This window comes from Polypterus senegalus, chromosome 4 (assembly GCF_016835505.1).
Source record: "Polypterus senegalus isolate Bchr_013 chromosome 4, ASM1683550v1, whole genome shotgun sequence".
Classification (NCBI taxonomy): Eukaryota; Metazoa; Chordata; class Cladistia; order Polypteriformes; family Polypteridae; genus Polypterus; species Polypterus senegalus.
The window spans coordinates 193,962,306-193,987,797 of record NC_053157.1 but is presented as its reverse complement, the minus strand read 5'-3'; the positions used below and the strand labels follow the sequence as shown (position 1 = coordinate 193,987,797).

The window sequence follows — 25,492 nt, the reverse complement described above, 5'->3', positions numbered from 1 at the left end:
GACCTCAGTGAATGCAAATGGAAATTCATTGAACGACATCAAAGCACCAAAGTAAATTATTCCTTAATATTTCTATTTAAGTAAAAAGTAGTCTTCGCTATCCACTCAAAGTACAACAAAGGAATATAAGCTTTTATTTGGCTGTTTTATTTTCGTTAATTTACAGAAGAAAATATTTTTTCGTGAATTAATATTGATATACCTTCAAGATATGAATGGATCTTTTGTTACTGAGACAATAAAGGAAAAATGAGACATGAATGTGAATGCCAATTTGCATCTTTTCATCTAATAGCGCAAATTATTTATTCCTTTACTTGCAGTATATGTTATCTTACTCTTATAAGAAAAAAAAATATTTTGACTAGCACTTACAATGCTGGAGAACTGCTGGCTTAATAGAAAATGCATTATGTTTTGGAGATAAGCATGTTTTCCATGGACTGAAAATGCGATCTGAAATGCATATTAAAAGCTCATGGGAAGACTCCTTTGAAAGGTTTCTGATAAAGCGAGAGAGGATTTATTGTAACTTCAGTTCAAATGGGAAATATACACCTAGCTTGCAGGGTTACTGTCTCATTCTCAGCATGTCAAAAATCCAACAAAGACTGTCATTCTGAATCAGTGCTAGCAATTAATTGATTAGAAGCATGCAAATGCACAAGGAGACTTTGACCTTATCAATTTATTTTGGTTTTCTTCGTTACCTCACTTCCTAATTAAATATACGTATGCATGAAAAGATCTTCCTAGGAATTTTTGAAAGCAGAAGAAGTTGTATCTAAAGAGGCATGATTTTGTAGATGCCAACTTGGACCCATCATGTTTCCTTGGCACCCCAAGTTTGAGTCTGCCTGGGTTTTATTGTTTAACATGAGGGTGCCTGATCAACACAGTCCAAGTATTCCAGCTTATTAAGATGCTGAGGATGTGTGTGACCTGACAAAGCTTATTTATTTTATAGTGCCTTTCTATCATGAACTGCATTCCATGACACCAGATCTAAAGCACCTATACTTTTCAGGCATTTTTGACGATGTGCCTTGGCAGGCTATTTGAATTGCTCTGGATGGCACAAAATTGATGGCAGGGATTGAACCAGCAGTTGTGTAGTTTACAAACAGGAAGGAGTTTAGGACTAGAGCAGAAGAGAAGGAAAAATCATTTATGGTGGTGATGTTTTTCAATTTTAGTGTCATGGCTGTCTGTCGATCCGAAGATGATGATGCCCATGCTTTTGTCCATCTCTGTCTCTGCCCTTCCTGTGTCTACACTGGTGGAAGAACAGCCCAATTTGGAAAGGCAGACCTGGGGGCACGATGGGCAGGGGAATTGCCTCCCAGGCACAGTGGGATGGCATCTAACGTGATGTTTTGCCACTGTCTTCTGCTCTTTTTGATGGGTCCATCGTTGTTTGAAGTGATGGACTCCTTCCATGACATTCCATCTTGTGGTGGACTGATTTCTAGCATATAACTTGATAAATATTTTGCATGTCTTTATTTGTAAACTAGACAAAGCAAATGTAATATTAGATAGTGAATCAAGAGGCATGTTTCACTTCATTGATGAGAACAACGGTGCTTTGATATTTACCTAACCAATCTCCCAGTCGTTAGGCCTGACTCAGGATGAAGAATTTATAGTGAGAAGGACGGAGCATCAGACCATCTTGGCAAGGATGACAGATTGTGTTTGGACTTAGAGCCTATAAGCCAATCAATGCAGGAAGGCTATAAACTCACTAAATAAAGCAACTGGGGGATGAATTCTACCAGACCACTTTGACTTGTAACAGGTCAGAAAGGGACTGGAGAATTCATTCTATGGTCTAAAGTATGGCCATTTATGATTGTTTTTGAATTGGAGGCCATTCTGTACTATGACAGCCCATTGTTTTGCATTTTGTTTAAAGAACTGGTCAATGCATCTTTACTCCTCTCTTTCTCTCACCAACTGGTCATGAACAGAGGACCAAGATGAAGACAACTCTATCTTGGCGGCCATATTGAGACAGGCATGTGGACTGTTTCAAAACTCCATTCAAAAGCCATATGGTACCAAAGCAAGCTAGACTGAAGATATGCTGACAGCCACCTATGGATGCAAGATGTACTGCTACTTAGGCTGCAAAAATTCTGGATTGGCATTAATGCTAATGAAGACCTTTTTGTTAAATTAAATATTGTGGCTTTTATTTTCTTCCACAGTCTCCAAAGTCCAGGAACCCCAGCAGGTTTCTCTAGCTGCCTATTGTGTGTATGTAATGGAGCAGGGCATGAGAGAACACTTCAGGAAGTCCTTCTAACCTTTGTTTGGGCCTCCCCAGTTTTAGCAAGTGCTTATTATTTACATCATTCAGGTGGAATTAATGTGCCACTTCAGAAATGTTACACAAAAACAAATACAATGGCAAATATAAGAAACAGTAAAGAAAGCTTTTGTAATAAACCTCCAGCAGATACAAGCCGACAATATTAAATGTTTTTTTTTTGTTTCTCAAGTTCGAACTATAATTAGGGAGCAATGGGATTCTCTTTTAAAGAAAGCCAAAACACACATTCATAGCACATAGCATTCCAGCCAGATGCATACCCTGGTGGCCTGGTTATTTGAACAAGCAGATAGCATGCTTTTGCTTTATGCACAATTTTGGCACTTTTATTGCAAACAGGCTTTATTGTAGAGAAACAGCTGAATTAATTGTAGAGGCATTATTCTTCAAATTGGATGGCTTTTCCATAGCTACCAATCTCCTTACAAATTCTATTGATGCAGCATGCATTCCATGTTCAATAAAATTGTAAGTGTCAGTCTTCACAGGGAATGAATATGAGGTGAGAGTCCAGCTTAAATCCATATGCACATCATTACAAAAAGTGTTATATGAAATGCAAAATACAGAATCTAACACAATGTACAGTACATATAATTTGGAAAACAAGAAGACTAGTGCCGAGCCTTTAGAGGTCCCTACTTAGAAGGGCCCACTTGAAATATGTAAGGGTATATGAGAGTTTTGAAGTATAAGTGACCAAAATGTAATATACTGTATCAGTCAGTACTGCATATAGTTCATGGTATGTGAAAGCTCAATGTTCTGTGAATGAGAAATTCCACTACAGTTACAAAAATGCTGAAAATAAATCCTCATAGTAAACCACATTTGAGTCACTAAGCAAAACAAATAAATTATTAAATCCAAATCATTTAAAATACTGATTACAATGGACAAAACTAAAATTTGATCCATCCCCTTATCTATGCAGTTTTAAAACCTAGTTCAGCAAAGAACTGTGAGACACTACAGCCTACTCTGGCAACACTGGGTTGGCTAGTCTGGAATTAGCGTAGGATAAAACATCAGCCCAGGCTGTTATGTTTCTAAACCCTAACACAGTGCTTTAAAAAAGTATTTGCCCCTTTCTACTATAAGGTTTTCAAGGTGTTCAAATCTTGAAACAAAATGTAATATAGACAGACCTCAGATTACAGCGACCTTGACTCAGGGCAATTCTGCAAATGTGAAAACCCCCAATTAAATTTCAGGTAATTTTTAATCTAGCAACTTCTGTTTTTATTCTGGAATCACAGGAAAGCCACCAGACCAGCAGCTGTCCATTATGCTGAGTGCTGGGAAACGCTGCTTGTAAGCCCCTGTATCCTAAGTGCACATCCCTGCCTTTCTCTGTGTGTACATTTGCTGTTAGGGGAAGGTGACACTGTGAGTTATCTGTTTCTGCTAAGGTATCAATTGTAAGTTAGTGGTGGGTTTTCATGCCATAATTATGCCTTTTCCAACATTATACTGTATCATTATTCAAAATACGATGTCTAATCATAACTTTGACATACTATATATACCTTTTTTTTTTTGTTTTTTCTGTCCCCCCTGGCCATTGAACCTTACTCTTATTCGATGTTAATGTTGATTTATTTTTTATAATTATGTCTTTCATTTTTCTATTCTTTAATATGTAAAGCACTTTGAGCTACTGTTTGTATGAAAATGTGCTATATAAATAAATGTTGTTGTTGTTTGGATTAGTGTAAATTAGTTTAAACTGTTTGTGTTTTGAGATTTAATGTACAGAAATATTGCTTCACTGCCGTTATATTATATTATGAAGGCTGAGCCATGGCTTAATGCTGCAGGGACGCAAGTCAAGGCTTGATCAACCTCAGCTGGGTCACCTGGACAAAGAGTGTATGATATGAGACAAAACTCCCAATGAACCCAGGAAGCATCACTGATGAGGTGTCCCAGAGCATCTATAGGATATATATTTCACCTGTTTAGTCTGGTTACACCCAGAACAGTTTGGTTGACAACCAAGAACAGTTTGGTGACTCCTGGAAAAGCAGTTGAAAGCTCAAAAAGATGGTAAACAGGGGCCTTGAGGGTTAACAGCCTGAACTGCATCTTTTGAGAGGAAGAACCCGCAACAAAAGATGGAACCACATTCAAGCACATACACCCAGGGGTGCACGAGAGGGCGTGAGAATAAGAACCCCACAAGAACAGAACTAAGGATGATGATGAACACAAATGGAAATATGACTATGAGATGCATCTGTGGAAAGACCTGCATGAACCTATGCAGTCTTAAAATACACTACATCAGACCAAGATGAAGTGTTTGGTGCAGTATCCTACAGTGCAGTCCACAGTGTCTGATCCTGGTGAGACAAAGGAGGAGCCTGGCCTGGAATCACCCCACAGAGCCCAGCACCTCCAAGGATCTGAAGCTTTGTCAACGGGTGAAATGGCCCCCAGCCAGCAAGCACAGAGAGTGGCACCAATTTGAGGAGATTGCTGCCTGGATAATAACAAACATATGGAAGCATAGGGATGCAGACAGCTGCCTGCAAATAAAAATAAAATGAAATAAAATATCAGTTGAAGTGGACAGTAAAAAGCTTATGGAGAGCTGGTGAAGATGGAAAACCATATGCAGTGTTTGTTTTGGTATGAAATGTTGTATATAAGATGATAAATATTTTGTATGTCTTTATTTGGAACTAAGACTAAGCAAATGTAATAGTGTTACAAGAAGAATGTTTTATTTAATTGATGAGAAGAGCAATGCTTTCATGTCTAGCAATGCCCAGTCTTTAGGAATGACTCAGGATGCGGAATTTATTGCAGGTTTAGGGGATGTGTCTCAAACCAGTTTGGTAAGTGATTTCCATGCAGGAGATACTCTGAACCAACCCCCACAGGATGGCAATAAACTGTCTAGCTGGGAAGCTTCAGCTCAACAAATGGTCTTGGGGGCAGCTATGAAAAGATAGTGGGTGTACCCATTTGTCTAAAGTATGGCTGTCTGGGATTGGCTTTTAATCAGAGGCCATTCTGTACCCTAATGCCCTATTGGTGTAAGGATTTGGACAGATAATCTATAAATTTTGTTGCTTTATCTCTCTCTCTCTCTCTCTCTCTAACACCATGGCCATGAAGAGGAGAACACAAGCAGAAAGCACAACTTGGCAGCCATATTGAGACAGGCATGTAGCCTGTTCTGAAGAAAGCTGACAAGAAGTGATGGCTTAACTAGAGACATTTAAGTAACTACAAGTCTATGTGCCCTGAAACTACACATCTAGCATTTATCAAGTTGCATGGTTGCCAATATGCACATATACTTTGCTTATTGTTATTATTTTGTGAATATTATCAATAATAGCTTATTTAAATTGCAACTTAACTCCTGCTTGTCTTTTACTCTACGTATTTGCATGAAGTTATAGACATAGAAGGGAAGATGGGGAGCAGTACAATAAAGTAAAATACCTTATAACAGTGGTAAGTCTATGGGATTTGAGGCATTTTGACAAAGGCTACACAATAAAGAATACAAAAGGGGAAAGTAGAATAACATAGAACTCTACCAAGGCAAAACAAGCATGGAGTGGTGCAGGTTTTAGTAATCAAACACTTTGAGAGCTGAACTGCTTCAACTGTTAATAACCGTCAGAAATTTTCTTACAGAAAGTTAATTTGCCATATCCAATTTAAATGTTTATATTGTTTGAGGTAGCTAAGGTAATTTTGGTAGACAAAATTCTCTTCTTGATGCCAAATTAGTTACTGCCACTAATTATATATTCTACACCTGCTAATTAACGATGATCAATAAATTAAATATTTGGACTAAACACTGAATAATTCAATTTGCCTTTTAATACACTTAAATACTTGTGTGTTTGAAGGTCTGCTCATTAAACAAATAGATTTAAAATTTATTTACAGTTTGAGGACATTTTGATTTTATACGGACCTTCATCATTAAACACATATTTCCTCAAAGAAAAAAAGATATGAGCGCATAAAGCACTTTGGATATTTGGTGTAAATATTTGCAATATATAAATGTAACTGGGTCATAGTAATGTTGTTCTTTTATTTCCCAACAGAATTAATTTTTTTGTAAGCTACACCAAGTTTTAACATAGAATAAATGTATAAGAAAAAACTGAAGATATGAAAATTATATACAGTATATGTGTGTGTATTGTATTGTGTGCGCTCTAGGGTGCCCTAGAGCAGACAATCGTCAAAAAATGAATTTAGTAGGCCAAAATAAAAATGAATATATTGAAAAAAGGATATGATGTAACAGAAAGTGTATGATTTTAAGAGACAGCATACATGAATAATACAAAAAAAAAATCATAAAACAACTATGTCCTGTTGGGCCTTTCTAAAATAGGGTCTCAACTTTGGCCACTGTTCAAGACGCCTAGCTCACTTACCTGCCTCTTTCCTCTACTCACACCAATTCTTTATTCTTCCTCTGGTTTCTCTCTTCCTCTGAGCATTTGAACCTCTGTCAATCAACTTCATTTTCATCATACTAGTGGTTAGAAGGGTCTTTTAAACAGAAGCCAGGATGTACTTCTGGAGTAGGCTGTCCAGTGTCAAGAATAAGCCTTGGTAGTTCCTGGGGCGATTCTTTGTGGTTCTGTCATTCTAGACTCCAACCTTCTCTTAAAGGCACGAGCCATACTCAAGAAGCTTACACTCAATGGGATTATCTGAGCCGGTTTGTGGGAGTATCAGCCTATACCTACTGGTCCCCTCATTATCTAACCCTGCATCTGTCACAAGAGCAGTTAACCTGTTGATATCTTTTATTGAATTGAGGTACAGCAACCCTTGCTGAAGGTCTTGTGAGACTGGTAAATTTTGTTGTGTGTGTAAGTCTGCACTACAATTAAGTGCTGTTCTGCATGGGACAAATTCCTGCACTGCATTTGATCCTTCCTAAAAGGTGCAAGTTTCCCCGTAATCAAATCAGAGTTTAAAACGATCCCTATAACTGATCAGTTTGGCTGCAAAGCAGTAGACTCTGCCCAATGCACTGTGACACCTCATTTTAAGAGTTTTAAGCATTCAGTATCGCTCTCTGTATCTTCCTAAAACACTGCTATGAAAACGTTAAGTACACCACATGAAAATTTACATATTCTTCACTATATTTTCATGTATGGATGTATAATCTTCATTTCAACAATACTAATTAGTTAAGGTGACTAAAATAACAAATAACTTCTTGTAGGTGTTTCTTGTGACAATTTTTTAAAAATCATCTTAGGAGAAATGTTTATGTATTCAGCTATCAGATGTTTGAGAGCTTTGTTACATGTACTGCCCCCAGGATTTCTGTGGGTTTCATATCTGGTCTTTCATGTGGCCATTCTATAGCCCTGCATTTCTTCCTTTAGAGCTATTCATTTGTGGATATGCATGATTTTTTTAGTAAATTTTCTAGTTGCAAGGCTCACTTATGGTTCAGTTTCAGCTTCTGACAGATTGCCTCGCTTTCTCTTTGAGCGTTGTCTGATACAATGTGGTACCTGGTCGACTCTGTGAACAGAACATGCCCAGTTCCTGAGGCAAAAAGGCCACTCAAAAATTAATGCTTTCACCTCCATGCTTTATAGCTGTTAGGAGGTCCTTTTGGTGTAGGGCATTTTTTAATTGTCACCCAACGTTACATATGGTATTGTGGACAAACCACTCTAAATTTGCTTCATTTATTCAGGGGAAATTATTCTAATAGTTCCTGTTGCTAACATACAGTAGTTAGTGTCTGGTAAACCTCAGTTGTATATCTCGCATTGCAAGTCAACAAATGTGCACTCTCTATTATATGGTTGACTTCTGCACTTTGACATTTACTTAGGCAAGAAATTACTTATAAATGACTTGATGTTATCCTGGGCTCATTTGAAACTTTCTTTAGCATTTTAGAGTCAGGTCTTGTGCGGAATTCGATGGGAAAACATGGCCAGGATAGACTGGCAGTGATTTGAAATTTTTTTTTCCATTCTGTAGCTGACCCTTTAGACAGTGAAATGATTGCCTGCAAAATTGTTTGGAAAAAGCTTTAAAACATTTTCTCTGATAATAATTTTTCACTGTATTTGCCACTGATAGCTCTTTTGATGTTTGTATGATGTAACTACATATGTTAAGTTCTAAAAGCAAACAACACCACAAGTTTGCAATGTTTATCTAAGGCAGGACCCCCCAAGTTACTCTCTAATGATTTTCTAAACAATTACACCCAAAGGGATACACCTGATTCTAATTTTAGGTATCTGATGCAGTGACAAAGGCAGAGGTGTCCAAAATGTTTAAAGACAAGGAACTTCTTTGGATTTAAATATTACAAATGAGTACAAAAATGTCATTTGCAATATTATTTTTAATAATTAGATTTCCAGTATTAAATCCAAAATTGCAAGAAAAGAAACTTTGCATAGGGTATACTTACTTTTTCACACACATTATTTTGTAATATAATGATTTTTTTTATTTCATTAAGTGAAACATTCTGCAAAACAATTTATGACTGCTATTAAATGGTCTGTAAGTAGGGTCTAAGGATATGAAGATAAGTGAATATCCAGATTTAAAAATGGTAATCAAAATGATGAGCATTAAAAGATGATATCCCCTCAGACAGTACACTTTCAAGATGCACAGCAAAAAGCTGCACTTATTACCTCCTAATTACCGTCTGCTTTGTGCAATAAAAGCAAGACACAGTTATTGATTTGGAAATCACAAATGTCATTTTGACCATTTTCTTTTCGTAAGTCCTTTGGCACAAGATATTATCCATCCTACAACGTATTAGCAGTTACAATGAACATTTTACTTTTAAAATGGGTATGAATGGCTTTTTTATGTGTAATGCTACATTTAAACTGTAAATGCTGTTCTTTACTGTGGAAAAAAAAGTTTCAATAAAACACTCAAGTGCTTAAAGAACCTTTTTGCTGTAAATTACTTCCAAGTTTTATGTCGATAACATGTCTGCTTTCCTCCAGCTGTTTCATTAAGATTATTAACAAGTTGGTTTATTTAATAAGACTTTCTTCATTACACTAATGCACTAGAGGGTATCAGTTCAGGGTAATAACACCAAAAGTTATTATCACTGAATTAAACACACGTGTCAGTTCAGAAGTTTGCATTGTTATTTGTTACGAAAAACTTCATTTTCATGCTGGTTACAATGTGTCACAGTCATTCAAATGCAATATTTGCAGAAGGCAAATATATACAGTATGTTAGTTTAAAGGAAATAGAATTATTTTGTTCTGTTAATTAAACCATAACTACTGAACTATGTAAACTATTTTAACGCATTAAAGTTCTTTTTACCTTTCTATCTATGCTAGTACTTCAATAAATACATTTATAACTTTATGTATTTCCGTACAACCTCTAGTTCACTGTCAGATCTTTGGTAACATTTCTATATAACATTTCCTTTGATCTAATATCAGCACACATTAATTAACTTTTATGAGCTCTCAAACACATTTAAAGCTGTAAGTTTCAAATTATTTTATCCCCTTCTGTAACCAGCATAAGACTTGCTAGTGCTGTGAACTTGGAATCAGTTTGATCTTTGAGCCACTGCTCGAATCGGACCCTACTTCTCAAGCCTTGATGCATTACTGTCATAACCTCCATATTAAGTCATCCTTCTAATAGCTTGATGACACTGTGTATTTTAAAATGATCTCCAGCACGGCACTGCTCACTTCAAAGCAGACAGGGTTTAGGCTTCTTGTACTTCATTTCTGGAAGTGACATCTTCCTTGAGATTACTAAGTGGAATGTGGATGTAAATAATTCTTAGTGTGGTGGTCAGCAATAATAAGAAGACAATATATACCAACATAGCTTATTATTTCATTTTCCACTGCTATTTTCAACCATTATTTTTGGTAACTTGATCCAAATACCTGTGTCTTCCCTGTGTGCTAAAAAATATTTTTATGATATTAATGTGAAATACAGTATCTTTTTAATTATCTTCCGTTTATATTCTTGCTAAAAAACTGATTTTAAAGTAACAACTGCCAATAGCCCAAAGGATGACTTTTACAGTTTTAAATATTTCTATGATGTTACAAATAAATCTTAATTTTCTTAATCGAAAAAGATTCATCTGCCTCAATCCTTTTCAATATCTCATACCATATACTTCTCGGCTCAGTCCTATTGCTCTTCCCTGGATCCTTCTAATTAATTATCTTTCTTAAAAATGAGACCAATGCAACATGATGGTTATGAAATCCAAAAACCTATTAGCCTTTTAAATATATTTTGCATGCTTTCCATTGTGTATTTTATTTCAAATTTGCTGATGACTGATTACCAAGAACAATAAGATACAGTAGATAAGAGAGAAGATGTCTACCTGTGGACTCAAACATGGCAGGACAATACTCTCAACCCCTAATGTCAGAAAAAGCAAGGAGCTGGTCATACTGTAGACTTTGGAAACTAAAAGGCAGGCTGCACTGCATTCTGCATTAGAGGCTTTGCTATTGAAAGAGTGAGTAGCTTTACATTTCTTGGTGCGACTATCACTGACAAAACGATTTGACTACTGTCAAAAAGGCTCAGTAGTGCCTCTGCTTTCTCAAATGTCTGTGGCAAGCTTGCATTTCTCTATCTCTTCCCAAGAACTTCTACTGTAACACAGTGGAGTCTGTTTTGACTGGCTGCATCACATCCTGGTTCAGCTCAATATTGTAAATCACTGCAGAAGGTGGTGAAGGTGACATAGAATATTATTGGCACTGAGCTGACCTTTGCTCAGAACAAATATATTTTGGTATATACTATATATGTTTGCTTGGTATGTATATTTATTTTATTTTGTACATCAGTCAACTGTTCTTTGGAGAGTAACAATTTTATTTGCACTATGTACACACAATGATATACTCTGCATTCAGATTTATAAGCCATGTATTTGCCATCTGTCAATCTTACCCAGACCACCCTTATATGATTTGTTGGCTCCCAGTTAACAGTTAATCCAACTACAATTGTGTCATCTGTATTTTTAACTTAAAGGTTAATTTTTTTGTCACAATTACTTATGCAGATTCAAAGTATCAGAATCCCCAGCAATGACCTTCATTTATCCAAAGTGACTTACAAACAGGTCAACATAATCAAGTAACATTAGTCTGGGGGACTATTTGGTAACAAGTGTTACAGGGCAAGGGTACAAAACTGACCATCACAAATCAAGAGTGCTAAACCAAATAGAATGCAAACCTGGTTAATCTTTCCTTAGTTGCATCCTACTAAACCCATTATTAATTAGACAGATATTCACAATGATACTTTTTAAACACATAGATGGAGTCAGTAGTTTGGTGGATGTGTCAGCTTGTTATTCCAGCTAGGAGCTACACATGAAAAGGATAAATGTGGAAAAGATTCTGGATTGAGAATTGATGCCACACATCAATTCTAATCTACCCTTCATTTCCAAAATTCTTGAAAAAATAGTGGCAATTCAACTTCATTTTTATTTATCTCAAAATAATCTGTATGAACAGTTCCAGTCTGGTTTTCGTCCCCTCCACAGTACAGAAGCGGCACTTATAAAAATTACTAATGACCTCCTTATGGCAGCTGATTGCGGTTTAATTACTATTCTCATCCTCTTTGATCTGAGTGCAGCCTTTGACACTATTTGTCACACTTCTCTTCTCAATAGATTATCTTCGATTGGCATTACCCACACACCACTAGATTGGTTCAGATCCTACCTCTCAGGCCGCACTCAGTTTGTTCAGCTTAAAACTTTCATATCCCAACCCACCGCTGTTACTTCAGGTGTGCCCCAGGGCTCTGTTCTGGAACCCCTCCTTTTCATTATTTACCTCCTTCCCCTTGGACATATCTTTCGTAAATATAACATTAGCTTCCACTGTTATGCTGATGACGCCCAGCTCTATCTCACTAGCAAACCTACTGCTTCCTTTCCACCCTCCTCACTTATTGATTGCATAGTAGAAATTAAATCCTGGTTTTCTTCAAATTTTCTTAAATTAAATAGTGACAAAACTGAGGTTCTCCTCATTGGCAAAAATCAACATTATCCAAAACTGATTTTTCATTTGTTATTGATAATTCCTCTGTCTCCCCTTCCCCACAGGTTAAGAGTCCGGGTGTCATCCTTGACAGTACTTTATCCTTTCAGTCCCACATCAATAACATCTCCTGGTCTGCGTATTTCCACTTACGTAACATTAATCGTATTCGCCCTTCCCTCACTCTCCACATAACTGCTAGCCTTGTCACTTCTCATCTGGATTATTGCAATTCCCTTTTCTTTGTTCTTTCTCGTAAATCTCTTTATAAGCTTCAACTGGACCAGAATTCAACTGCCCGCATCATTACTAGAACCCCCTCTATTCACCATATCACTTCCATTTTGCAGCAGCTTCATTGACTTCCAGTTCAGTTCCGAATTCAATTAAAAATTCTCCTACTAACTTTTAAGGCTATCCACAACCTTGCCCCCCCATATCTGTCTGACCTCCTCCATGTTGCCATTCCCCCCTGTACCATTAGATCCTTTTCCTCCATCGACTTGACTGTCCCCTTCATCCGTCTTACCACTTTGGAACTCACTAACACCTGAGCTTAGAAATATTGAATCATTTTCACTTTTCAAATCTAAACTTAAAACTTATTTGTTTAAGACTGCTTTTTCTCTTTGATTACAATTGCTCTGTCTGATTTTAACTTTTGTATTTTACTTTTGTTTATAATCTGTGTTTTGTCTATTGTTCTGTGTCCTTGAGTGTTTAGAAAGGCGCCTACAAATAAATAAAATGTATTATTATTATTATTATTATCATTAGACGCTGTTTAGTAGCAGACTTGAGCGGGTGAGAAGAAGAATTGGACTTCATGAATAACTTCATATACATTGGTGTTGAGCCACTGAGTACTCTGTGGGCAAACATCAAGAACTTAGTCTTATTGTGTGCGGCAAGATGGAGCCATTGAGTGACCTGAAAGGAGCAGTGACATGTGCCCATCTCGGCTGGCTGACAACTACATATACCAATGCATTTTAAATCATCCTCAGTAGCTTGGTAGCACATGCAGAACAGAAAAAGATTCTTACAGAATATATCTCTTTTGTTGTCCACATCATGTGTTCAGTTTGTCCTAAATTAATACCTGTTACGATTAACTTCTCAAGGAGTACCTTATGAAATGGTTTATAGCAGTGTGCATTTTACTTTAGTACATATGCTTGTTGTTTCCTCATGAACTCCACCAAATTAGAGAATCGCAAACTCTCCCATTTAAACCTTTGTTGACTGTCCATTACAACAGGTGCCATAGTTAATCTACTAGTTTGTATGCTTCCATATATTTCTTCACTGTACACACTAAAATTTTAATTACAAAGGTCAAACAGATGAACTCTTTGATAACTCTTTCCAAAACAGATAGTTTATTTTATTTTCTACAGATAGTTTATTTTATTTTCTTGTAGCATTTTAAGTCTTATCAGACGTTTGCTCTCTACATTTTCAGTAAATTTTTTAAATTTCTTTGATATTCCCTGTAACTAAAATAATGTCACTGTCCTCTTCATAGATGAAAATTCAACAAAAAATATATAAATTAAATATATTGGTCATTTACCTTCCTGTATATTTTAGTTCTCAAGTACAATTTATAAAATATTTAATCCATTTTGGCAGTTATGGCTAAAATGGAAGAACCATTCTGGGTTGATTGTTGTACTATCAACAACATTCTTCTGTATCTACGAGAATTTAAGCCAGATTAATGAATCTAATGAAAATTTCTTTGGAGACTCCTACTAGTTGTAAAATGAATATGTTTGCCCTACATAATATTTTCTTACATTAACAATCATTCTGTTCATATTAATGTTTTTGTGAGCAACGTCACTCTTCAATGCAAAGGTCATGGTAAGATTTAAAGCATATACATGTCATTAACCGCTGAAGAATACCTCATAATGTGTGTGTCTCACTGGCAAGTCATTAAGAAAATACACTAATGATAATAAGGATCAAAGGTGACTGAGTGGAGCCATTTCAAATGCAAACAGTTGTTCAGCTTTCAATAAATGGAGAGACTGTGTTAAAAAAAGGTGTAGGTCAGCCCTGAGGTACTTTCTAATTGTTATTTTATTCAAACAGAAAAGATGTTAAACTAATCTTTGAGTCCAGATCACAGAAGTATATAAATGTGAGATGCCATACTTAATTGTAACTGGGGTCTCATTAATAGCTTTGACCACAAGTAACATTAAAAGTTTTACTATGTTTTCATTAATTACTGGAAACAAAAAAAATTTGTGAATTTTACTTAACTCCTTTTTACAGGATGTGCAGTGTGTCTTTTGTTACACCTCTTATTTTCAATTGCTTGACAACATAAACTGGCAGTGACCAAACGTTTTTTCACTCATTACCGTCACTTTTTGCTGAGTTACAAAGTCTAAATACTAAATCTGTATTACTTTTTGGATCTCTGCAACTTTCAATTGTCAAACAATTTTGATTTATGCATTAACTATTTGGGCTTTGATGCTTGTATCTTGAATATATTTTCATTTGGTTCTGCTAACATCTTTCAGCTGAGATCATATTCATAGCATAATCTGTAATTAGGAGAAAAATTGACCTAAACACAGGAAGAGTTATGGTGCTAGGAACGTTTTACAGAATTAGTCAATATTAAAAGTGGTGTCTCTCAGGGATCAGTTAGTGGCACTGCTTATTTATTTTTTTTTAATAATAATAAATGATCTTGGTTAGAATATAAGTCATGAGCTGGTTAACTTTGAAGTTGGGAATAAACCTGGTGGAAGAGCAGAAAATCTAGAATCAGCTGAATTATTATAATGGACCTGGACAATGTTCAGACTTGGGCAAATTTGTTATGGGTTAAATTTAATGTAAGTATAAGTAATGTATTATAAGTAAAAAGTTAAAATGTTACATTTGAATGCACAATCAGAAGTGCATTGAGAAGAACTTGGGTGTCATAGTGACTCATAACTGTCTACATCTAGATAATTTAAGAATACTAACAGGTCGCCTGGAATGGAATGGACATAAACACTGGATGCTTGCAATCCAGGTCTTAGATGCTAGAAGAGGATGTAGAATAAAGCTAATACCCTGAGCTAATGTTTTAATCGATTTTTGCTATCTTCGTCCAATGACCAGTAATCCCATACCATCCCTACTACATTAACAGCTCTCACCATTCCAGGTGGAATGGTGACTGGTGAGTCCACCTTTGATTATCAGAATGTGCTGTCCATTACTGAAGACCAAATGAGGAGACAACTGAGGAACCTACACACAAACATATTCACAGGACTAGATAGAGTTAGTCCTTAAGGTCTGTGCTCACCAACTTTGTGGTATCCTCTGTCACCTATTCAGTCTAACCTTAAGGCTCGAAAAAGAGTTGATCCAGTTCCAAAGAAGGCAGGTACCTCTTCACTTAATGACTACAGACCAAATGCACTTACATTTCATACCATGAAGTCCTTTGAGAGACTTGTCCTGGACTATATGGGTTCTCTTGTGGTAAACCACCTGGACCCACTGCAGTTTGTCTATTGGATAAAGGCTGTAGTGCTGGATGCAATTATCTATCTGCTTCACATGGCTTATTCTTACCTGGATAAAGCTGCAAGAAATATGACAATTATGTTTTTGATTTCTGAAGTGCCTTCAAAACCATCCAACCATCCCTGTTTATGCAGTTTTTGAGTCTCAAGGACTATGTTTATGATTTGGATGTGAACAACACTTGAGCACCAAAAGGATGAGTCCTGTCTCCATTTCAGGCTATAAATATAAAACCAAGTCTTGTCACTATTTCTGATGATTTTACACAAATTGGGTCTATTGTTGGGGGTGATGAGACAAACTGTAGGAGTCAAGTGGAGAACTTTGTTTCTTGGTGAAGAAAGAATTGACTGCAACTCAGCAAAGCCAAGGAACTGGTTATTGATTTTCATTGCACCAAAGAGCCTCTACACCTGATCACAATTAAGGGAATGAATGTAGAGGTGGTGAATTGCTACAAGTACTTGAGGGTCTACATCAATGATCAATTGGGCTGGTATCATAACACAGAGGATTTAGGTATGCTTGACATTGGCAGCTGCACAAGATGACACAGGGTACATGCACCATCTTCTTCTTTTTCTTTTTTTGGCTGCTCCCGTTAGGGGCTGCCACAGTGGATCATCATCTTCCAAAACTTTCTGTCCTCTGCATCTTGTTCTGTTACACCCACCACCTGCATGTCCTCTCTCACCACATTCATAAACCTTTGCTTAGGCCTTCCTCTTTTCCAATTCCCTGGCAACTCTATCCTTAGCATCCTTCTCCCAATATACCCGGCATCTCTCCTCTGCACATGTCCAAACCAACACAATCTAACCTCTCTGACTTTGTCTCCCAACCATCCAATTTGAGCTGACCGTCTAATGTACACATTTCTAATCCTATCCATCCTCGTCACACCAAGTGCAAATCTTAACATCTTTAACTCTGCTACCTCCAGCTCTGTCTCCTGCTTTACATAACATAGCTGGTCTCACTACTGTCCTGTAGACCTTCCCTTTCACTCTTGCTGATACCCGTCTGTCACAAATTACTCCTGACACTCTTCTCCACCCATTCCACCCTGCCTGTACTCTCTTTTTCACCTCTCTTCCACAATCCCCATTACTCTGTTCTGTTGATCCCAAGTATTTAAACTCATCCACCTTCGCCAACACTACTCCGTGCATCCTCACCATTCCACTGACCTCCCTCTCATTTACACACGTTTTCTGTCTTGTTCTTACTGACCATCATTTCTCTCCAATCTAGAGCATATCTACACCTCTCCAGGGTCTCCTCAACCTGCTCCCTACCATCGCTACAGATCACAATGTCATCAGCAAACATCATAGTCCATGGGGACTCCAGTCTAATCTTGTCTGTCAACCTGTTCATCACCATTGCAAATAAGAAAGGTTTCAGAGCTGATCCCTGATGTAATCCCAACTCCATGTTGAATGCATCCGTCGCTCCTACTGCAGACCTCACCACTGTCACACTTTCTTGGTACATATCCTGTACAACTCTTACGTACTTCTCTGCCACTCCTGACTTCCTCATACAATACCACAGCTCCTCTTGAGGCACCCTGTCATATGCTTTCTCCAGGTTCACAAAGACGCAATGCAATTCCTTCTAGCCTTCTGTAAACTACTCCATCAACATCCTCAGAGCAAACATTGCATTTTTAATGGTGATTACAGCCTGAGCCAGTCAAACTATTAGGGGTGCCAGTTTTAAAAATTTCAGTGGTGTGTGCTCCAGACACCAAGGGGCATATGATGCGTAAACTCTGCATTATGCACACACTGGTGAGCCAGTTATGTGACTGAAGGGAAGTGCACTCTGAACACTGAGAGGAAACCTTCCCCATTGTTGAAGTCTAGTTAGATACAATTTGCAAGTAGTCACCTGCGGGGCAACATTAAGAAAGATAAGGGGAGTGTGTTACATAAATTCTGCAGTATGTACACTGTGGACTATGGCCGGCCAGTCATCCCGGCCAGTACCCCCAGGCCGTCAGGTGGAGCCCTCCCTACAGCATGGAGGTGCCCCGAATGCCAGCAGGGAATTATGGACAATGGAGTTTTCATCCACAGCCCTGCTGGATACCACAGAGGCCACTAGAAGGCGCGCAGGGAGGAGCAATGAGTATTTTGCATACAACCCAGAAGTACGTCCTAGTCACATGGACAAAGGGAATGACGTGCTTCTGGGTTGAAGAAGAGGAGTTTTCATCTGACCCGGAAGTGCTACAAAGTCACATGGACTGCGGGTTCAGAAGCACTTCCAGGTCACAGACTATAAAAGGACGGGAGATCCCAGACGTTGAGCTGAGCTGGGTGGCAGGATGGCAACGTGTTTGAGAGTTGAGGAATTGTTTATTATTGAGAATTGGTTATTGTATGAGTATTGTGGAGAGGAGGGTGCTTTGTGTACTGTATAATTATAATAAAGTCAATATTTGGACTTTTATCTGGTGTCTGATGTTTGATCCGAGGGTTCAAGGGAGCGATAGCGCCCCCTATCTGTCACAACACAAAGAGGTGCCATTTATGTAACTGAAGGGGCTCACAATCCGCTCACCGAATACTAATACTGACTTCCCAAAATGGACAGTGAGGGTGCCATTACGCTACCTCGGCCAAGTAACCTAAATGGGCTTTGACCAGAATTGAAAAGAAGTATATAAGAAAGGGAGGAGCAGGCTTTTTCCTAAGAAGACATCTTCCCTTTAATGTGGGTAGTGATATTCTCCCTCTGTTACAGCTAGTGTGATTTTCTACTCTGCAGGGGACTGGACCAGTGACATAATTTCCAGAGAGGCCCACCAAATCAACAAAGCTTATTAAAAGGGGGGGGAGTCTCACTTATGGGACACACTCTGGACCCCCTAGAGGTAGAAACAAAGGAAAGAATTAAAATAAAACTTTATGCCATTATGAACAATGCTACACATCTCCTCTCTGACCCACTAACACAAAGGATTTTTAACTAACAAATTATTCAGCAAAGTCTATCAAGAAATGCTACTGGGGCTCTTTATACTGTATACTGTATATTTATTTATCTATCTGTTTATGTATTTATTCATTGAAAGAGCTTCTGTAAAAACCAAAGTCCACCCTGGGCACAAATAAACTAAATAAATAAATTCCAAAAAATTTGGGACGCTATGTAAAATGTAAATGAAAACAAAATACAAACCTTCTAAACCCATATTTTATCCATAATAGAACAAAGAATACATATCAAATGTTTAAAATGAAAAAAATTACCATTTTAAGAAAACAACAATGTCATTTTTAATTTGATGGCACCACATGTCTCAAAAAAGTTGGGACAGAGGAAACAAAATGCTAGAAAAATAAGTGATACTAAAAGGAAACAGCTGGAGAAACATTTTGCTGCAAATTAGGTTAATTGGAAACATGATCGGATATAAAAAGAGCATCTTAAAGATGCAGAGTCTCTCAGAATTAAAGATGGGCAGGGGTTCACCAATCTGGAAAAACTGCATCTACAAATTGTGGAACAACTTCACAACAATGTTTCTCAGCAAAAAATTGCGAACACTGTGAATATCTCAACGTCTACAGTACATAATATCATCAAAGAGAGAAATCTCTGCATACAAGGGACAAGGTCGAAAATCAATATTGGATGCCTGTGATCTTCTGGACCTCAGGAGGCACTTCATTAAAAACAGGCCTGATTCTGTCATGGAAATCACTGCAATGGCTCAGGGACACTCCCAGAAATCATTGTCTGTGAACACAGCTTGCCGTGCCATCCACAAATGCAGGTTAAAGCTCTATCATGCAAAGAAGAAGCCAAATATGAACATGATTCAGAAATGTCACCATATTCTCTGGGCCAAAGCTCATTTAAAATGGTCTGAGGCAAAGTGAAAAACTGTTCTGTGGTCAGACAAATCAAAATTTTAATTTTGTTTTGGAAAACATGGATGCCACATTCCCCGGACTGAAGAGGAGAGGGACCATCCAGCTTGTTATTAGTACTCAGTTCAAAAGCCTGCATCTCTGATGATATGGGGGTGCATTAGTGCCTATGGAATTGGTAGCTTGCACATCTGGAAAGACACCATCGAAGCTGAAAGGTATATACTGTACAGGTTTTAGAGTAACATATGCTCCCATCCAGATGACATCTTTTTCAGGGAAGGCCTTACATATGTATTTAAGCAAGACAATTCTAAACAGCATACTGAATCTATTAGGACAGCATGGCTTCATAGTCTGCAGTTCAGACCCTTTCACCAATTGAAAATATTTGGAGCATAATGAAACGAAAAATATGACAAACAAGACCCAGGAATGTTATTCAACTAGAATCCTATATCAGACAAGAATGGGACATTTCTCTCCCAAAATTCCAGCAACTGGTCTCCTCAGTTCCCAGATGTTTACGGACTGTTGTTAAAAGAAGAAGGGATGCTACACAGTGGTATAAACATGGCCCTGTCCCAACTTCTTTGAGATGTGTTGCTGTTATCAAATTCAAAATGGCCTTATTATTTTCTTAAAGAGGTACATTTTATTAGTTTAAACATATGATATGTTTTCTATGTTTTATTGTGCATAAAATATGGGTTTATGAGATTTGCACATCATTGCATTCTGTTTTATTTATATTTTACACAGCATCCCAACTGTTTTGGAATTAGGGTTGTAATCTAATCCATCATTCTAGGTGGCTCACTCACTTACCCACCTCATCAGAGTATTCTGGGTAACAGATGTTTCTGCATAGTCTCTCAAATCTTAGCCGCTGTGGTCTGAAATTCTCTCAGAGCTATTGATGGCCTCCCTTACTACTCTTCTTCTTGCATGACTGCTCAGTTTTTCCAGATGAAATGCTCTAGGTAGATTTCCAGCTGTGCCATACTCTTTCCATTACTTAATGATTGATTTAACTGGACTCCAAGGAGTATTTAGTGACTTGGAAATTTTGCTGTTTCCATCCCCTGATTTGTGCTTTTCATTCACCTTTTCACACAGATATTTGGACTGTTCTTTTGCCTGCAATGTGTAGGTTAGGCCATGATACTGACTCACCACAAGTTAGACCTTCTAGAAAAGATGCATTTATACTACAATCTATTGAAATCCCAGACAGGGGCTTCTGTGACTTCTAAAACCAATTTGCTACCCCAGTGATGATTTAGGTGTGTCATGTTAAGGGTAAAACTGATAACACAGTTTTACAAGTGGAGTACTTGCTGCCAGCATTCTTGTGTTGGCTTAGTTACTAGATCATAGAGCAATGATTATACTGAACATTAAAGTTTGTTTGCTCACATCTGTTATTGATGTTAAACATGTTCAACTAAAATAATAAATAGTGACCACTTATAAATGAACATAGTGAGTTCTGAATAGCCCTAATGGTCATTTGTCGCTATTTCATAAAGTGCCTTCTATACTGCTTTTTGAATACAGTACTACATGATTTTTTTAATTTAAAAGTTACGAGCATAGGTTCACATGTTAGTGATATGCAGTTTGGTACATATTGAACTTCATGGTCCTGCTTCCAGTTTAACTCCTTAGCCACATAATTGCAGCACCTATGCAAAGTTATTTTTGAAGTTCTGCAAAGCAAATACTTTATTTTCTTAACTCACCCCAGACACAATGAGCTCGCCCCCCAGGTTCTGGACTTCAGCCTTCACTTTGCTGCAGATGTTGAGTTGATGGCAGTACAGAGCAATGCGTTGAAGGTATGCAAGCAGATCCTGTTTGCAGGCTGAATCTGGACACTAGGAAAACAAAGTATAATGTCATGGTAAGAGATGTGAGTGCTGTGAAAAACAGCATTATTTATTAAAACCAAAAAAACAACCAAACTTTTATTTTTACTTCTATTTTATTACAGCTTGAAATAGTGCTGTCCAAGCAGTTTTGCATCATATTTTATACTTCAGTCAAAACAAGTTTAGATAGATAGATAGATAGATAGATAGATAGATAGATAGATAGATAGATAGATAGATAGATAGATAGATAGATAGATGGAAAAGTCCCACTTACTACTGCAGTGTATTGAAAAAATCAATTTTCAGGCAGACATGTAAATGGCTCTCAGAATGATGTTGAGTGCTAAAAAACAATGTCTGGTTATGTGGACAAACAGCCAGCCATCAAGTCAGCACAGGAACGTGGGAAGGCTGGAGCCTATACCAGCAACATTTGGTGCAAGTCAGGAAGAACCCTTGGACAGGGTGCTGGCCCATAGTAAAAAGAAAACACACACGCACACACACTGGGGACAATTGAGCATTGCCCATCTACTTAATCTGCATGTTTTTGGATTATAGAAGGAAACCAGGCCACCTGTGATTAAACAATGAGCTGTTATTGAATTTCTTGAGGCAGAGAAGGAATCAGTAACAAGCACTCTCAGTCAGTTAGGAAGTGTATTTGCACATCTTTGGCACCTTGGGAAATGGTTTGGGAGTGATGCAGTTATCCAAGACATGAAGAAGTGGTTATGAATGCAGGATGCCGACTGGTACAAGAAGGGGATACAAGCTCTTGTTTCCCACTGGCACAAAGCTGCTGACGTTGACAGCGATTATGTAGAAAAATGAGGAGTTTGGCAAAAACATCCAATTATGTGTTAAGTCAAAAATAAAAACTAACAGCAAGTAATTGTGTTACAGAACCATTTAAGCAGACCTGATTTTTTTTTTGCAGAGATTTTTTTTTTTTTTTGCTAAAGTTTACAAACAGAGTGTACAGCGTGTATAGATTTGCAAAAAATTACCTGCAGCCTGTCTGATTTTTTTAAAATTGCTATGAATTTTGATCATAGCTTTTTTCTGTTTGGAAGCCTGCTGTGTTTTTCAATTGTCAACTGTTTCAATACTTTGGTTAAGAATACAAACTGAGCCATTATAGCCATACCATTGCAGAAAAAATTTTAAAAAAGAAAAGTTGATGTCTATCAGTGTGAGCAAATTTACCAATCCACTTGCACAGCCATAATGTCCACATAGAGAAAGTATAGAACACTAGTCATTAGACCAGCTATCCTTTAGAACAGGCATGGTTACAAGATAAATACTTAAAACATCTAATGAATTCAGACCACACTATACCTTCAAATCTGCATGCTGCTTTCTCTGTTAGAGAGATGCTAGACAAAAAGAAATGTATGGCAAACTAACAAGGCAGAGATTAACTGCCACAGATTTGCCAAAAAAACACATCTGTACAATCCTCAGGAGGTCTGGAGCAACCTTCTTCGGACAATGAAAACAACAAATTAAAAATTTCTGCCTGATAGGAGCTTTTTTATGTTTGTGCAGTCCACAATATGATCGTCATGCTAGCAATCAAGCAGAGGCATGCTATGGAGATGTTCTGCTGCATCATGTCTTGGTTAACTTGTCATTACAGATGAACCACATATTTTGCTGTATCATAGGATTGGCACAGGACTTCTGGCCCTCCACCTGTTAAAGTACTATATTCACAAAGATAATGTGAAACAGAGTAAGTCTGTAACAGAATACATGAGGAATAAAGGAAGGCGAAGTGTCGGAATGGACCATGTAAGTCTTGATCTAAATTTTAGTGTGATATTCTCTATCTTTTTGTTCTCGATTGTACATAAATATTGCCCTGTTTAATCACACACATATGTAATTTATTTCAATAAAATCATCTGATATAATAATAATAATAATAATAATAATAATAATACTTTAGCAGAAACTAACCCCAGTAATATATGCTTGAAAACTCTGCAAATGTCACTAAGTTGAAGCAGTTCTAAATAGACCTACAATTACTGCAAGAATGGAAAATGGCTATTTTAATTTTTGCTTGTTGATTGATAACATTTAGCGAGAATAACACATTAATTCAAAAATTAGATACTGTAAATACACTCACTGGATATAAATTAGTGGGTCACTAAAAATAAGAAGAAAAAACTTAAGTAACCACATTTAAATGATTTAACAGCTGAATGCATTGCCCTACATTTATTTACTTTGAAAGACCAATCAAAACAGCAAAATTAAGAAAGAAAACTCAAAGTGTTCTCTCTCTCTCTCTTTTTTCCTTTTCTCTGAGGAACACAGTTATTGAAGTATGGCACTATTAAACTAAAAAAACATTGGTTCCAGTAAATGCACTCATTATAAGAACTAATACAATCATAAAAAAACAACAGGTTCCAAGTTGTTAATTTTCAAATCTATTATGCAAGGGACAGCCACTGAAACGTGTGAGGAGCACGAAACAGCCATATGTCACTAGCTGACCGTGTAACAAGCAATATCGCACCATTCATTTATTGATTTACATTTTAAGTTTAAATGTTGCCAAATCAACCTTGCAGTAATTTTCTATTTCAAGTCTTAAAAAATAATGAATTACTTTGATTTCAAAATTATAGTGCCTGAACTTCAAAAACACTGTTAAAATCAATTTGTAAACTGTTTTTTATAAGCAATAATTTATATAGTGTAATAGTAAGACCTTGTAAAAAAAGTAAGAAAATTAGGTCACATTAAAAAAACTCTCTGAGAATATGTTCAAAGTGCCTGAAGGACAAGCTCTCTGTCTTTTCATACATGCGGCTCTAAGCTTTGTGTTAAATGATTTTTGTTGTTCGACTTCATCTGTTTCTTTTCTGTTTACCTGATTCAAAACTTATCCTTGCCTTGAAGAGATCTGTTGTATACTCTTGAAATCTGTGCAAAATTGTACAAGAAAATTCAACACTCAAATAGTATATCCCCTTCCAAAGTGAACAGAAATTCACAGGTGCTACCAAAGAAAATAATATTACAAAAAACTATATCATTCAAAATATAATAGAGTTAATATTTAAAGTAAAACATTATTCTGAAATAAGTTTTTCAGTTATGACAGGGAAGACACCTGGATGCTGATGACATTGTGATTTGTAGCGATACTAGGGAGCAGGTTGAGGAGACCCTGGAGAGGTGGAGATATGCTCTAGAGAGGAGAGGAATGAAGGTCAGTAGGACCAAGACAGAATACATGTGTGTAAATGAGAGGGAGGTCAGTGGAATGGTGAGGATGAAAGGAATAGAGTTGGCAAAGGTGGATGAGTTTAAATACTTGGGATCAACAGTACAGAGTAATGGGGATTGTGGAAGAGAGGAGAAAAAGAGAGTGCAGGCAGGGTGGAATGTGTGGAGAAGAGTGTCAGGAGTAATTTGTGACAGACAGTTATCAGCAAGAGTGAAAGGGAAGGTCTACAGGACGGTAGTTTGATCAGCTATGTTATATTGGTTGGAGACAGTGGCACTGACCAGAAAGCAGGAGACAGAGCTGGAGGTGGCAGAGTTAAAGATGTTAAGATTTGCATTGGGTGTGACGAGGATGGTCAGGATTAGAAATGAGTACATTAGAGGGTCACCTCAAGTTGTATGGTTGGGAGGCAAAGTCAGAGAGGCGAGATTGTGTTGGTTTGGACATGTGCAGAGGAGAGATGCTGGGTATATTGGGAAAAGGATGTTAACAAT

The 25,492-nt window shown here is 37.2% G+C and overlaps 1 protein-coding gene across 2 annotated transcripts in view; it reads right to left on the bottom strand.

Annotated features, from left to right (window-relative positions):
- Positions 1 to 25,492, bottom strand: part of ctnna2 (catenin (cadherin-associated protein), alpha 2) — a 1,795,296-nt gene that overhangs the window by 9,885 nt on the left and 1,759,919 nt on the right. For both annotated transcript variants that reach the window (XM_039751821.1, XM_039751823.1), the window contains exon 17: positions 21,611 to 21,745. In XM_039751821.1, the coding sequence (XP_039607755.1) occupies positions 21,611 to 21,745 (135 nt within the window). The remainder of the gene's footprint in view (positions 1 to 21,610; positions 21,746 to 25,492) is intronic.